Genomic DNA, 15,410 nt, shown 5'->3' with positions numbered 1-15,410 from the left:
TCATAGTAACTAAGGCACATGGATGTGCATGCAAATGAAAAATTGCCCTGAATTTTTTTACCCTCAGAAAAATCTATTGGAGTGCCTCAAAAACGTGACATGATATTATTGGGTAATGTGGTATCAAAATTCTACTGTCACTTGTTTGGGTTGATCTGCATTGCATGCTCATTGTTTCAATGATAAACATGTGCAATGTCCATGACCATCTCCTGCGGATAGAACCTTTGCACTACACTACATCGATTGGCACTCACCTGCACTGCTTCCTTTAACACTTATTCACCTTGTGACATAGTTTATCACAACACAATCAGCACTTTATAAACATACACAGCAGATGATCTTTAGACGTCTTATTTAAATAACAACCCAGCCCCAGCTCAAGATTTTACAGTATTTCAGTACAAAGTTCCATGGCTACAGAAGCGTTTAAATTATTCAGTATGGTAAGAGAAGCAGCAGCAGCAGCAGCAGTTCAAGTAATGACAGCAATCCAGCCCAAAAATAGAGTGTGGCGCATGAGTAGCACTGCAGCCAAACTACACTTCATTTAAACAGGATTCTTAAACATGAAGTACACTTGCATGCACATGGGTGTTTCTCCACTAGTTAAAGAAGTCAGCCCAGAACCTGTATTTGCAACCACACACATATCAAGCAATTGTTCAGCAATTATAGTAGCACATTCAATATCCAATTTGAAGAGCCACATAGCATTTGGGTAAGTTATTTCATATACCTGGAAAATAGGTAGAGTCCTCCCCTTCCATGAACTCTGGTTCAATGACCTCTGCCATTTGATTTCTAGGTTTCAATACCTCAGGCAAAAAAAATTTCATAATACTCGTCACCAAAGAAATCTCAGGAGGTAGAGATAATATTAGACTGCCTTCTAATGATGTTGCTGAATCACAGCAAGGTCTTGCACTAAAGCAGTGGTTTTTCAACCTGTTTTCATTTGCAGACCCCTAAAAAATTTCAAATTCAGGTGTGGACCCCTTTGGAAATATTAGACATAGTTTGCAGATCACAGGTTGAAAACCACTGCACTAAAGCAGTGGTTCTTAACTAGGGGTACGTGTGCCCCTGGGGTACGTGTGCCCCTGGGGTACATGGAGGCCTTCCAGTGAGTACATCAACTCATCTAGAGATTTACCTAGGTTTGCAACAGGCTACATAAAAAGTACTAGCAAAGTAGTACAAACTACAATTTCATACAGACAACTTGTTTATGCTGCTCTATATACTACACGCTGAAATGAAAGGACAATATTTGTATGTCAATTGATTTTATAATAGGGTAAATATGAAAAAAAGCAAACAACTTTTCAGTAATACTGTGCTGTGACACTTGTCTTTTTATGTCTGATTTTGTAAGCAAGACAAATCAGATGCCTGAAAGAGGTACAGTAGTCTGGAAAGGTTGAGAGCCACTGCACTGAAGAATAGGGTGTCTAAAGACCAGCCAAAAATAAATCTTATACAAGACCAGTGACTTTAACAGGGTGAGTACTGAGCAATTAAAAAGTTATATTCTTACTTACTAAGACAACTGCCCTTCTTGCAAGCAATGTTTGCTCTTTTCCAGTTTGATTTCATGTATTTTCACCTAGATAGTTATATGACCCCCATCACACTAGTCTAGACGCGATAAATCGACCCCCGAGCGCTCTCCCATCGACTCCTGTATTCCACCTTGGTGAGAGGTGCAGTCAGAGTCGACGGGGGAGTGGAAGCAGTCGACTCACCGTAATGAAGACACCACGGTAAGTCCATCTAAGTATGTCAACTTCAGCTACGTTATTCGCGTAGCTGAAATTGCGTAACTTAGATCGATCCCCCCACCCCAGTGTAGACCAGGCCTAAGTCCAGCACTTGTACAATTCTTTTTCCTGTAGTCAGCCTCTGGTCAACAGATTCACTGTTGCAGTGAAACCTGTTATCGAAGGACATCCTGAACGGAAAGTGATCTCTTAATAAGCTAGGTCTAACCTCACAGGAAGCTTAAAATACTATTACCCTTTTTGCTTAAGTGTGTGTTTAGGGAAAGTTAAACAAAAAAAATGAGAAGATTATGTAATAAGGTCTTTGTAGACCTATAAGGAGGCACACATTAAGTATAGCAGCTTACATCTACATACGCCAGTTCTGATCTTGAAAAATGAGACCATTCAAATTGAATTTTTTATTAGCACATCAAAGTCAGGTTTTCTAAAAACTAAAAATATTGTACATTAGGACTGACTAGATGGAGAGGTGAAAAGGAAGCACAGAAATTGCTAATGCACTGTTGTGTTAATCATCACATAGCCATGACCACATTTTCAAGGGAATGGGGGGGGCACATGACAGATTAGAAGTTTAGCAGGAAGAACAGCAATAACTACGCTATCTGGGACAGGTTACTACCTCATTATGGTATACCAAGTAAAGTTTATTTTATGAGTATGCAGGTGTTTACTTTGTGTCTTGCAGCTATTGATGCAATAATGGTGGTTTTTGAATTAGTAACCACAAGAACCTAATGCAACTCCAACTCCAAAAATGAGCAATACACTTCTGTTTTTCCTTTTCTACCATTTAGTCCCTATTTTTTTGTATTATTCTCACATCACACCTGGTATTGATATACTAGAACTATTCCTGTTGTGGGAATATTAGTGTGCTCTCAAATCAAGGAAAACAGAGCTAAAAGAAGCCACCAGCTTTAAGAGCCAAATTCCTTCCTCCCCCAATCCACCACCCCCTCCAAGGGTTGCTTCAGATGCCACCTTTCAGGTCCACTGACCGACAAGTAGTAGGACGGGAGGTTTAAAGGTGACCTGGCAAAAGAAAACTAAAATTGGACTTCAACCTATTTTATACATAAAAAAAATAAATAAATAAGTCTTTGCAGCTGCCCTTTAAAACTCACCTGCCCTCTCCCCTAAATTAGAAATTCAGGTCTTAGCTACTCTCAAACACGGATGTTATTTCTCTAGTCACATGATGTGAAAGCAAACAATAAGCAATGCAGAGGAAAATTATTTTTAAGACAATTGCTAGAATTTAGTTGGTTACTGAATTCAGTAACCATCATTCCGGAGGCATTACATCTTTGAATCTTTTAGCTATTCCACCCTTCCAATTAAAGGGAGCGAGCTTCACACTGAACATTCTGGGACATATAGCAAGACCTTCACCAAATCTGAAGGCTATCCAATTAACATATCCAAAATTTTCAAGTAAAATACCCTTACCCATCCCCCCGCAAAAAAAACCCTTTAGGCTTTCTATACATCCTAAAGAAGCAAATGAAGGGGGAAAAAAACAGTTCTTTTATATCCTTTGCAGATGTCAATTAAAGTTAATCTTTCAGCCCCAGTCCTTTGGTGTTTGAGTAAAAGCAGGTGTAACCCACCCCCTGCGCACACTTGGTTCCTGACTCTCCCCAATACAAGGGAATCTATTCTGATCAGCACCTGAAGCAATGTTTTACCAAATTAGCCCCACCCAACACAGTCTACTACAAATATCCACAATTAATAGTTGTGCTATATATAGCATTGGCAGGGGGAAATTTGGTAAAGGTGTGTTTGCAGAAGGCTATGTTGAAGGAACTAGGCTAATATAGTGCCCATCTTTAAAAAAGGGAAGAAGGAGGATCCGGGGAACTATAGGCCAGTCAGCCTCACCTCAGTCCCTGGAAAAATCATGGAGCAGGTCCTCAAGGAATCAATTATGAAACACTTAGAGGAGAGGAAAGTGATCAGGAACAGTCAGCATGGATTCACCAAGGTGAAGTCGTGCCTGACTAACCTAATTGCCTTCTATGAGGAGATAACTGGCTCTGTGGATGAGGGGAAAGCAGTGGATGTGTTATTCCTTTACTTTAGCAAAGCTTTTGATACGGTCTCCCACAGTATTCTTGCCGGCAAGTTAAAGAAGTATGGGCTGGATGAATGGACTGTAAGGTGGATAGAAAGCTGGCTAGATCGTTGGGCTCAACAGGTAGTGATCAATGGCTCCATGTCTAGTTGGCAGCCGGTTTCAAGCGGAGTGCCCCAAGGGTCGGTCCTGGGGCCGGTTTTGTTTAATATCTTTATTAATGATCTGGAGGATGGTGTGGACTGCACTCTCAGCAAGTTTGCAGATGACACTAAACTGGGAGGTGTGGTAGATACACTAGAGGGTAGGGATCGGATACAGAGGGACCTAGACAAATTAGAGGATTGGGCCAAAAAAAACCTGATGAGGTTCAACAAGGACAAGTGCAGAGTCCTGCACTTAGGATGGAAGAATCCCATGCACTGCTACAGACTAGGGACCAAATGGCTAGGTAGCAGTTCTGCAGAAAAGGACCTAGGGGTCACAGTGGACGAGAAGCTGGATATGAGTCAACAGTGTGCTCTTGTTGCCAAGAAGGCTAACGGCATTTTGGGCTGTATAAGTAGGGGCATTGCCAGCAGATCGAGGAACGTGATTGTTCCCCTTTATTCGACATTGGTGAGGCCTCATCTGGAGTACTGTGTCCAGTTTTGGGCCCCACACTACAAGAAGGATGTGGAAAAATTGGAAAGAGTCTAGCGGAGGGCAACAAAAATGATTAGGGGTCTGGAGCACATGACTTATGAGGAGAGGCTGAGGGAACTGGGATTGTTTAGTCTCCACACGAGAAGAATGAGGGGGGATTTGATAGCTGCTTTCAACTACCTGAGGGGGGGGTTCCAAAGAGGATGGAGCTCGGCTGTTCTCAGTGGTGGCAGATGACAGAACAAGGAGCAATGGTCTCAAGTTGCAGTGGGAGAGGTCTAGGTTGGATATTAGGAAACACTATTTCACTAGGAGGGTGGTGAAGCACTGGAATGCGTTACCTAGGGAGGTGGTGGAGTCACCTTCCTTGGAGGTTTTTAAGGCCGGGCTTGACAAAGCCCTGGCTGGGATGATTTAGTTGGGAATTGGTCCTGCTTTGAGCAGGGGGTTGGACTAGATGACCTCCTGAGGTCCCTTCCAACCCTGATATTCTATGATTCTATGAACAGTGTTGAAGGTTGTGGTAGCTGTATTAAGGGTAAAAAGTGTGCCTGTGGATGAAGAATTAGAAATGATGTATTATAAGACACAAAATCTAGACCAAGTAACTTAAGCGGTCAGTTATGTTGTGTGTAGCAACCAAAAGTACCACAACAAAGTTTGGTGTAGTAGGCAATGATGGTTTAATTACAGACCACAGATCACTAAATGATGTCCTATCATACTGCCAAGAATTACTAAAATATTACTGATGCTAGAAGTACCATTCAATGGTTAAGCTTTCATAATCAAATGCTAGTTGGAGCTGATAAAAGCAGGGGAGAGTGGAACATGAAAACTGATCCAATTTCATTAATTATCTTTCACTTAATGGCATCAACATGCCTGCTGTAACACTCAGATATTAAATCCCAAATATTTTGGGCATCTCAGGATATATTTGATAAATTACTTAAAACAACCGTTTTAAATCACTGTACACAAAGACTACTACACATTACTTTCTTCAGTTACTGCTTGGGGTTTTGTAGCATTTAAGGAATATTGATAGGTTAATTAAATCTCAAGTGTAACAAATGAAAATTAGAACTCATTTTATACTTCAGTTAGGTGGTGTTTGAACTTGAAGACAAAGGCACAAACTTGTGCCAAAATATATTAAATACAAAAACAACAAAATGTCTAAGTTTTAATTGAACAGTTTTTAAACAAAACATTTCCAAGCAGTGACTGAACACAAATATTGCAACTCTAAGAACCTAAAGTGAAACTGACATTATGGATTGTCATAACTCAGGCAAAGATATGCACAAGTTCACAAATATTAGCAAGTTTTTTTGTAATGCTTTAAACACTACCTTTGAGAATCATGTAAGGTAAGCAATTTACTACAATACAGGTTCAGTGAGGTAGCACATTTGATGATTGCCAAATACATTTACTTCTATAGGACTAAATACAACTCAAGGGCTAAATGAATGCAAAGAAATTACAACAAAAGAAATCATAAGTAACATGGGGTCAAGGGTTGTAGCTGGCTGAGTTTCAAGATATTTCAATAGTGCTTGTTCCAGCAGCTGCACTGACATAACCCACTATCATTTTTAAAAGGTATTAAAGTTAAAATAATAATGTCACAATAGCTTTTTAAATTAAAGATTTATGGTACTTACAATTTTAAAGGGATTTGTTAGATGAAGGACTTTTTTTTACTTAGGGAGTTCTCAGAATGATGTTGTATTTTTTAATTCATTAAAATAAGCCTCACTCAGTTATTAGATTTCAAATCCGTTCTAATCTGACTCCATCAGAAATCCAGCAAGTATAGTATTTGCAGAGGTATCAGACATATTCCTCTCTACTACCAGATTGGTTGTATCTGCTAAGGTATAAGTGGCAAAGTTATACTCCATTTTAACCAACATTTGTCATGCCATACATATCAGTTTTCCTGCAACTACCCCCCTACATTTCACGTAACTACTAGTCACTATGGAGTTGTATACAAACCACAGCAAGTTATACAGTATATTACCACGTTTTGTTTGTTACTTACTCAAATATGTCAAATTTGCAAACTAATTTGAAAGACAACTTTCTTGGGGAAGAACAGGAGTACTTGTGGCACCTTAGAGACTAACAAATTTATTAGAGCATAAGCTTTCGTGGGCTACAACCCACTTCTTCGGATGCATATTGAGTGAAACATATCGAGGAGATATATATACACACATACAGAGAGCATGAACAGGTGGGAGTTGTCTTACCAACTCTGAGAGGCCAATTAAGTAAGAGAAAAAAAACTTTTGAAGTGATAATCAAGGTAACCAAGTACAGACAGTTTGATAAGAAGCAAGTGTGAGAATACTTACAAGGGGAGATAGATTCAATGTTTGTAATGGCTCAGCCATTCCCAATCCCTATTTAGCCCTGAGTTAATTGTGTCTAGTTTGCATATCAATTCCAGCTCAGCAGTCTCTCGTTGGAGTCTGTTTTTGAAGTTTTTCTGTTTTAAGATAGCCACCCGCAGGTCTGTCATAGAATGGCCAGACAGGTTAAAGTGTTCTCCCACTGGTTTTTGAGTATTATGATTCCTGATGTCAGATTTGTGTCCATTAATTCTTTTGCGTAGAGACTGTCCGGTTTGGCCAATGTACATGGCAGAGGGGCATTGCTGGCACATGATGGCATATATCACATTGGTAGATGTGCAGGTGAACGAGCCCCTGATGGTATGGCTGATGTGATTAGGCCCTATGATGGTGTTCTTTTTGCGGATACAGACTAACACGGCTGCTACTCTGAAACCTTTCTTGGGGAAGGTCTCTTGGAGAATATACCAATATTTCATAAATATCACTACGTTCAATGAAGCTCAGACAGAAGTACAGATATTTGTTTCTTATATAATCAAAAGAAGCTGAGCTAATATAGAGAGTATAGTAATCTTACACACTGTAGGAAATTACTGTGGATCTGATCAATTATCCCTGAAGATGTCTATATTCTTTAAAGCAAAGTGAACATGAATGAAGAGTGAGCTTGTTAACTTGAATGTTATAATCCAATGGTTGATTAAATAGAATGCCACACAAGATTCTCAGTTACCAGGAAAGCCTTCAGAACATAAGGTAGTATGATTTTAAAAGGTCTTTTTTTCATTCATGTTTCTCATGAGTCAGTTTTACTGGTTTCCTGACTCACTGTCCAATGCAAGTTACACAGCTACAAAATGCTGTGAGAAATTTTTACTCATCAACTCCTAGACACAGCTTTTGAAGTGCATCCTAGTTTTATTAGAAACTTCAATAATTTTCATATGAAGTGAGCCAGATATAGATAATCTGGGATAAACGAGAATACACACATAAATCATATGCTATGTAGATAGCTATACACACAGTTTGATTTTACATTCCCTCTAGATGGATCAACAGATCAGTGGAAAAATTGATGCATTATAGAGAGCCTCTTCTAATCTAAAATCTTGTTAGAAGGATGAATATGCACTTGTTTGTAGCAGGACATTTAGGGCATCTTATCTACAGAAGATGATGCATAACCTTCATAACTCATGTTACCTATCAATTAAAACATTCTGAAGCAGGGCATTTTCTCTCCCTGAGGGAGAAAAAATGATAGTACTGAGAAAGAAGTGGTTGCTCGTGTTGCATTCTTCCAACAATGCATGTTAATAAGTTTCCATTACCTTCAATGAAAAGTAAAGGAGAGGAATCAGAAACAGGAGCAAGCAGAATGACAACCATATGCTATGATTTCAGGTAAATTACAAGCACCACAAAGCAAACACAGCAGTATGATGTGTTTGTTTGAACCCTTCCCCCCACCCCCATGCATCACTGGATCAAATGATGTCTCTTATCAAATTGGTCATTGCTATCATTCTGTGTTTTGCTATTCAGATCTATTATGCTATTCAAATGCTAACTCACTATGTAACATTATATGTATGCCTCCACTCAAATTGTATTTCATAATACTCAGATGGGTAATTAAGTCTTTCAAATGACTGTGCCTCAAAAGCATCTATTCCTATAAGGTTTTAATTACAGGTACTTTCAAAAGACAAGACAGACACCCAAGCTGAATGGTTTTAGCTAGATGTCAATTCCAAATGTTATTCTGCTAACTTGATTTCTGCTTCAGATTAATGGCAGGACCACCATATATGTTAAAGCTACAGGTCATAACTCAGTAGGTCCCCTACAGTAAAGAGAATACTCAAAGCTATTGCTAAAGTCTGTAATTACTGCCCTAAATTTGCTCCAGGTCATCAACTTTTGACCTTGATACAGTAGCTTCCTTATATCATATACAGTTTTTCCTCCAATGCACGCCCATACTGCTGCATCACCACATCTAGGAAAAAGTTTATCTTAGCTGAGTTTTCAGAAGCAATGGATTTTTAATCATGCACATCCAAGACCGTTCAATAGCCTACTCAGATCTGTCCTTTAGGTATATGTATATACACATCTATGAAGTAAAACTGGTTCTCTCTACTATGCAGACTCCACACCTATGTTTTTACACTGTACATACTGTTGTCTTATAAACCAGCTGTAGATCTTGCTTGCCCTTTAATATACCCAAATCAGAATGTATAGCATAAGGGTTTACAACACAAACAGAACAGAATGCCAAAGAATTCCTTGCACCAAGTCCCTCCGAATGCAGGAAAGACTGATCCCCGGCTTAGCCTACCGAGATCGCTAGTCTCCCTATCCTGGCAGCAATCTGCAAGCACCTAGAAACTTGACTCCAGTGCTCTGCTCCCCCGTCCCAAGCCTCAGCTTTAGCTAGGTGGGAGATCTACGCTGCTCCTCTGCACAGAATCAAACCCACTATCCCATGCGGAGAAGAGGGCGGTAATGAAGAACCAAGCCCCTGGGCATCGGCATCCACTGCACAGGACGGATCCAACCAGCCCCGCTCTTGCGCCTCAAAGCAGCCCAACCAGCAATACAGCCAGCCCACAGGGCAGCATCCAGCAGCCAGGGCACTGCGGGCAGGGACGCGGGTGCAGCTCCCCCAAGCAGGGCAGCGTCCACACACAGGCACAGCCGGCAGGACCCCAGAGCAACCCCTACCAGGCACAGCAGCAGCATCCACCCCTGCGGGCAAGGCCCTGGCACAGTCCCATCCCACCCCCCCGGCCCAGCCCCCCATGCACAGGCGGCAGCCCCCCCCCGCACGGCCCGGCCCGGCCCGGCCCGGCGCCCTTACCCTCGATGGCGATGACATGCTCGCGGAGCTGGCCCTGCAGCGCCGGCTCGTCCACCCGCTCCAGCAGCTCGTAGACGGAGTAGATGTTGGGGTGCACGGACTCGAAGCGCTGGATCTCGGCGCGGATGGCTGCCGAGTTGGCCAGCTGCTGCTGGTAGCTCATGGCGCGGCCGCTCGGCTCGGGTCCGCGCCGGCAGCGCCACCCCCTCCCCGCGGGCACAGGGGGCCGCCCGGCAGCCGCACAGCCCGCCCGCTGTCACTTCATCGCGGCGGCCCGCGGGGGCCCCAGCCCCACGGCGGGGCGGACACTGGCGGCTCCTGACCCCCAACGGCCAACGGCTGCCCGGCCCGGCCTCGCTGTGGTGCCCGGTGCCGCGAGCAGCCGAGGGGGGCGGGGGAGGGGCCGGGCACCCCGCACGCCACAGAACCTCGCTCGGCAGCCCCGCTACAGCTACCGCGTCCTTCTCCGCGGCACGCTCACGCAGGCCACGCCCCCTCTCCTTACGTCACCGCGCTCCCCTGCTGCCACGCCCCCTCCCCCGTCCCTGCGCGCTGCTTCCTGGGAGTTGTAGTCCCTGCGAGGCACCTGGCCCTGCACAGCCTGGACGGAAAGGGGGTGAGAATGGAGATCAGGGAGTGGGACGGGGGAGCATAAGGGGGCGGGATGGGGCGGGACAGGGGGAGGGTTAAGGGGCGGGACGGGGAAGGGGGAACAAGGAGAATCAGCGGGCGGGGAAAGGGGAGGATCAGGGGGCGGGAAGGGGGAGGAGGGAGAAACAGGGGGCGGGATGGGGCAGGGAAGGGGGAGGATCAGGGGGCGGGAGGGGGGAGTGAAGGGGAGGAGGGTGGATCCAGGGGGGAGGAGGAGGGAGGCTCAAGGGGGCTGCGGGAGGGGGAAGGAGATGATGAGAGAGAGGTAGTGCTAAATCAGTGTCTGCTGCCCTGTACCCCTCACTCCCACCCTGAAGCCTGTTATGTTCAGGGCCTAGGAAAAGAAAAGTTAGATAAAAACATAAAAGGCTCTTGCCAGAAGGTTGCACCGCACCACTACTTTATTTCTTAAAAACCAGAATCTTAACAAACGAGAACCAAAGAAGAGAGACAGATAAAGCAGACTGCTCCCTAAGGCAGAGAGACACAACTCACCACGCCTTGCTCTAGGCTAGCTCTTTGCATACTGATTGCTTGCTGCTATACCTAGATCACATGTTTCCCTATAGAGGCCCCAGCCTGCAAGCAGGACCAGGAAAACCTTTGAAATGTAAAGTGATAGCCCTCAATTTTAACACAGTTCTCAATAGGTCACTAGGCTCATCTCTGTAGGGAACAGGGATTGAAGTCCCTGAGGCACACTTGTAATGGCTACCATCTTGACTAATACATGGGGGATTTGAACCAGGGACCTATAGAGCTAAAAGTATGAATTACTAAAGCTTTAGCTAAACATCCAAGCTGCTTTAACTTGTGGCTGTAACAACTCATATCCTCTGCGGTCTGTGGATCACCACAAACGGTGACTTGTAACATACACTCACCAGTGTGTTACACATTCTCAGTGCAAAGGGAGAAAACTATCTGAAACCATGCAGCGGGGGGTATCGTGATGGGGGGAAAGTCATCTCTTTAGCGGGAACCAGATTTTCTTTCCCTTTCCCCCTTGCCCTCAAGTGTGGGTCAACATCAAATTGGAAAGCAACCCTGCCAAGAGTGCACACATCTCATTGAGTGACCAGCCACATGGACTTGTGCTCCATTCCCACATGCCCCCCTTTCCTCTCTGGTCAGGACCTCACTCAGCTTGTCTCCTTGAATTGGTATGTGAAAGGGACCAAACCTTTGCTCATTTTGTGAGGCACCTTGAACATTTTCTGCACCCTTGAAAACTTAATAATAAATTAATAAATATTGAAAATAGCTCACCTTGACCAAAGCCAGAGGACTTTGACCACATGTGACAGAGATAATCAGGGACATTGCTTATAACAATAGTGGAGGAGAGGGAGATTTGGTTGAATGACATACTCACATGGAACCCTGAAGCCCCACAGTATGGCACTGACTGAAATAGACCCCTATCACTACTGTACTGACTCCAAATTCCAGATTAAAGAGGCATGGTATCTAATCTATCTACTATAGTCTCTTGCATTTCTATTACATTCACCCATGTACTAACCAACAAATTTGCATTAAATGTTGGATTGCAGTAGTCTGTGACTGCACTTCATTCTGGTCTATCTCATTAGGGGGTGAAAGCCATTTAGTGACTTTATTTTGTAAGTGACTGCAGGCTGTGTGGGCTGGATGTTTTTCCAGTTTGCCCAGGGCAGCAGAAATACTAGAGCCAGAGCTGGTGTCAATCCATAATATGGATCCATTCACCCAAAGATCACTGATACCAAATGTGCATCCTAACACCCTGTCAGCAGAGCATGGAATGTCATCTGTAGTAATGCTTACCAGTATGGATCTATCAATAAGACCACTGATGAAAGGTGAAGTCATACTGAAAGGTGAACTGTCAGACCGGAGGAAGATAATGAGTGGTGTTCCTCAGGGATCGGTCTTGGAACTAATCTTCTTTAACATTTTCACTAATGACCTTGGCACAAAAAGTGGGAGTGTGCTAATAAAATTTTCAGATAACACAAAGTTGGGAGGTATTCCCAATACGGCGGAGGGCCAGAATATCATACAAGAAGATCTGGACAACTTTGTAAACTGGAGTAATAGAAATTGGATGAAATTTAATAGTGCAAAGTGCAAGGTCATAATCTTAGGGACTAACAACTAGAATTTTTGCTATTAGCGGGGAATGAGTTGGAAATGACAGAGGCGGAGAAAGACCTGGGTATATTAGCTGATCACAGGATGACTATGAGCCGCCAGTGTGATGCAACTGTGAAAAAGGCTAATGCGATCCTAGCATGCATCAAGGTAGGTATTTCCAGTAGAGATAGGGAAGTGCATTATACAAGGCACTGGTGAGACCTCATCTGGAATACTGTGTGCAGTTCTAGGCTCCCATATATAAGAAAGATTAATTCAAACTGGAACAAGTGCAGAGAAGGGCTACGAGGATGATCTGAGGAATGGAAAGCCTACCTTATTAGAGGAGACTCAACAAGCTTGGCTTGTTTAGCATAACCAAAAGAAGGCTGAGGGGAGATATGATTGCCTCTCTACAAATCCATCAGAGGGATAAATACCAGGGAGGAAGAGGAGTTATTTAAGTTAAGCTCCAATGTGGACACAAGAACAAATGGATGTAAACTGGCCATCAACAATATTAAGCTTGAAATTAAATGAAGGTTTCTAGCCATCAGAGGAATGAAGTTCTGGAACAGCCTTCCAAGAGGAGCAGTGGGGGCAAAAAACCTAACTGGCTTCAAGACTGAGCTTGATTGTTTACGGAGGGGATGGTATGATGAGACTGCCTACAATGGCATGCTAGCAGCACATATCTCCAAAGGCCACCCATCTGGGTTTTACCCACACAGTCTGGGTTTTGGCTTCTGTGTCTGGGTGCCATTTAAGGTTGCCAAGTGCCAGTTTTTGACTTGAAAGTCTGGTTGAAAAGGGGACCTGGCAACCCTAAATGACACCCGACCCAAAAGTCCAGTTACCGTGGTATAGGGGGAGGCACTGGGTCATTAACCTGCATTAATGTTCAGCCAGGGCCGCCTCCTACCTGCAGGCAGGCTCCTTGAGACAATCCAGCGAGTGATGGGGGCAGGGGGGAGGAGCTAGCGATGGGAGAAGAGTTGGAGCAGGGGTGGGACCTTGGGGGAAGAGGTGAGGCAGGGACGGGGCCTCGGGGGTCTGGTTACCATCCAATAGAAAGATGGCAACCCTAGACACTAGATAGGGAGGGCTCTGAGTTACTACAGAGAATTCTTTCCCAGGTGTCTGGCTGGTGGATCTTGCTGAAATGCTCAGGGTCTAACTGATCACCATAATTGGGGTCAGGAAGGAATTTTCCTCTGGGTCAGATTGGCAGGGGTTTTCGCCTTCCTCTGCAGCAGAGGGCTTGGGTCACTTTAAACTAGTGCATTCTCTGTAACTTGAAGTCTTTAAATCATGATTTGAAGACTTCAGTAACTCAGCCAGAGATTAGGGTTCTATTACAGGAGTGGGTGTGGGTGAGGGTCTGTGGCCTGCAATGTGCAGGAGGTCAGACTCTAGATGCTCGTGATGGACTCTTCTGGCCTTAAAGCAGGGGTTCTCAAACTGGGGGTCGGGACCCCTCAGGGGATTGCAAGGTTATTACAGAGGGGGTCGTGAGCTGTTAGTCTCCACCCCAAACCCCACTTTGCATCCAGCATTTATAATGGTGTTAAAAATATAACAAAGTGTTTTTAATTTATAAGAGGGTCACACTGTGTGAAAGGGGTCAACAGTACAAAAGTTTGAGAACCACTGTCTTAAAGTCTATGAATCTATGAGACATAACTCAGTGGTTCCTCAGAAGCATTGCAGAGCTTTGCATCACTGTTTGCTTTTGACCATTAAATAACTAAAAAGGACAAAAGACAGAATGTTAATTTAAAATGCTCTAGACAAGTTACTTTGCATGAATAATTGCAGTAGTAAAAGTTCAAGCATTAACATGTCAGTTATTTGCATTTCTATCTTTTAAAAAAAAATGACAACTACAATCCATAGTATATTAGAGGGGTTGTAAAATACAGTATTGCTTTGTGAGCCCTGCCATGGCCTCAACAGAGAACTGAAGTCCCAGTTTCAAGTTAAATAAAATATCATTCTGAGATAAAAACAACAAGGAGTCTGGTGGCACCTTAAAGACTAACAGATTTATTTGGGCATAAGCTTTCGTGGGTAAAAACCTCACTTCTTCTGAGATAGAAACCCTTGAAAGCAGTTGACTGTAAACTAAATACTTTTCATTACCCCGGTACATTTTTACATGATTAGCATAAAACAAATCCTACTAACAGCACTGGTTTTGAATTTGTGGCCTAAATTATAACATCTTCTAGAAGACCATAACGTAATATAGACAAACTAGCAAGAGCTCCAGAAAGAAAAATGGTGCCTTTCTAATCTAGTAGAATTATTTCACCAAGTAAACACAATAGTGGATAAAAGAGTTTATATGTAATTTATTGAGTCCTTCCAAAAGCCCTTTCACAAAATCACTGCCACTGGGTGTACAGATCCTATTCTGGCCTGGCATGGAAATAGTTAATCCCTTTTCCTCTGGGAAGTGCCACAACTGTCTCTCATCACCACAGAGACACTCAGGATGAGGCAGAAAGGACTCTGGAAAGGGGAAAGGACCGCCTCCAGCATAAATAAGAACTTAGGTGATGCATGGTGAGTTTGATGTGTGTTATTGGTTAATATAAAATGTGTGTTATTGTTTGTAGGTTGGTAGAGAGTTTGGAGAGAAAAACATTAGTGTTTTTTCTTTAAGGAATGAAAGGAACAATGCAGTTTATAAATTTCTCAGATGAACTGGAGATTTGGATTTTTTTTTTAATGGGGCTGTTCTGGCATTTGGGTGTGTCAGGAAGGAGTTAAAATTCAGCCAGCAAAAAAGACAGAAACTGCTGAGAAGCAAGGACATAGTTTCTGTCAATACATAATAACTTAGTTCAGCTTATCGGTAAGAAGGAACAAAGCCT

The 15,410-nt window shown here is 43.3% G+C and overlaps 1 protein-coding gene across 2 annotated transcripts in view; it reads right to left on the bottom strand.

Moving 5' to 3' along the window:
* LOC113406986 (arf-GAP with GTPase, ANK repeat and PH domain-containing protein 1) overlaps positions 1-9,990 on the bottom strand; it is a 636,559-nt gene extending 626,569 nt beyond the window's left edge. For both annotated transcript variants that reach the window (XM_026653995.2, XM_026653996.2), the window contains exon 1: positions 9,763-9,990. In XM_026653995.2, the coding sequence (XP_026509780.1) occupies positions 9,763-9,925 (163 nt within the window). In that variant the 5' untranslated portion in view covers positions 9,926-9,990. The remainder of the gene's footprint in view (positions 1-9,762) is intronic.
* Positions 9,991-15,410: the final 5,420 nt, after the last annotated feature.

The sequence above is a fragment of the Terrapene carolina genome, unplaced genomic scaffold (genome assembly GCF_002925995.2).
Source record: "Terrapene carolina triunguis isolate 2854851 unplaced genomic scaffold, T_m_triunguis-2.0 Scaffold175, whole genome shotgun sequence".
Lineage (NCBI taxonomy): Eukaryota > Metazoa > Chordata > Testudines > Emydidae > Terrapene > Terrapene triunguis.
The sequence above is the reverse complement of the archived record's forward strand: the minus strand, read 5'-3'. Positions and strand labels throughout refer to the sequence as shown.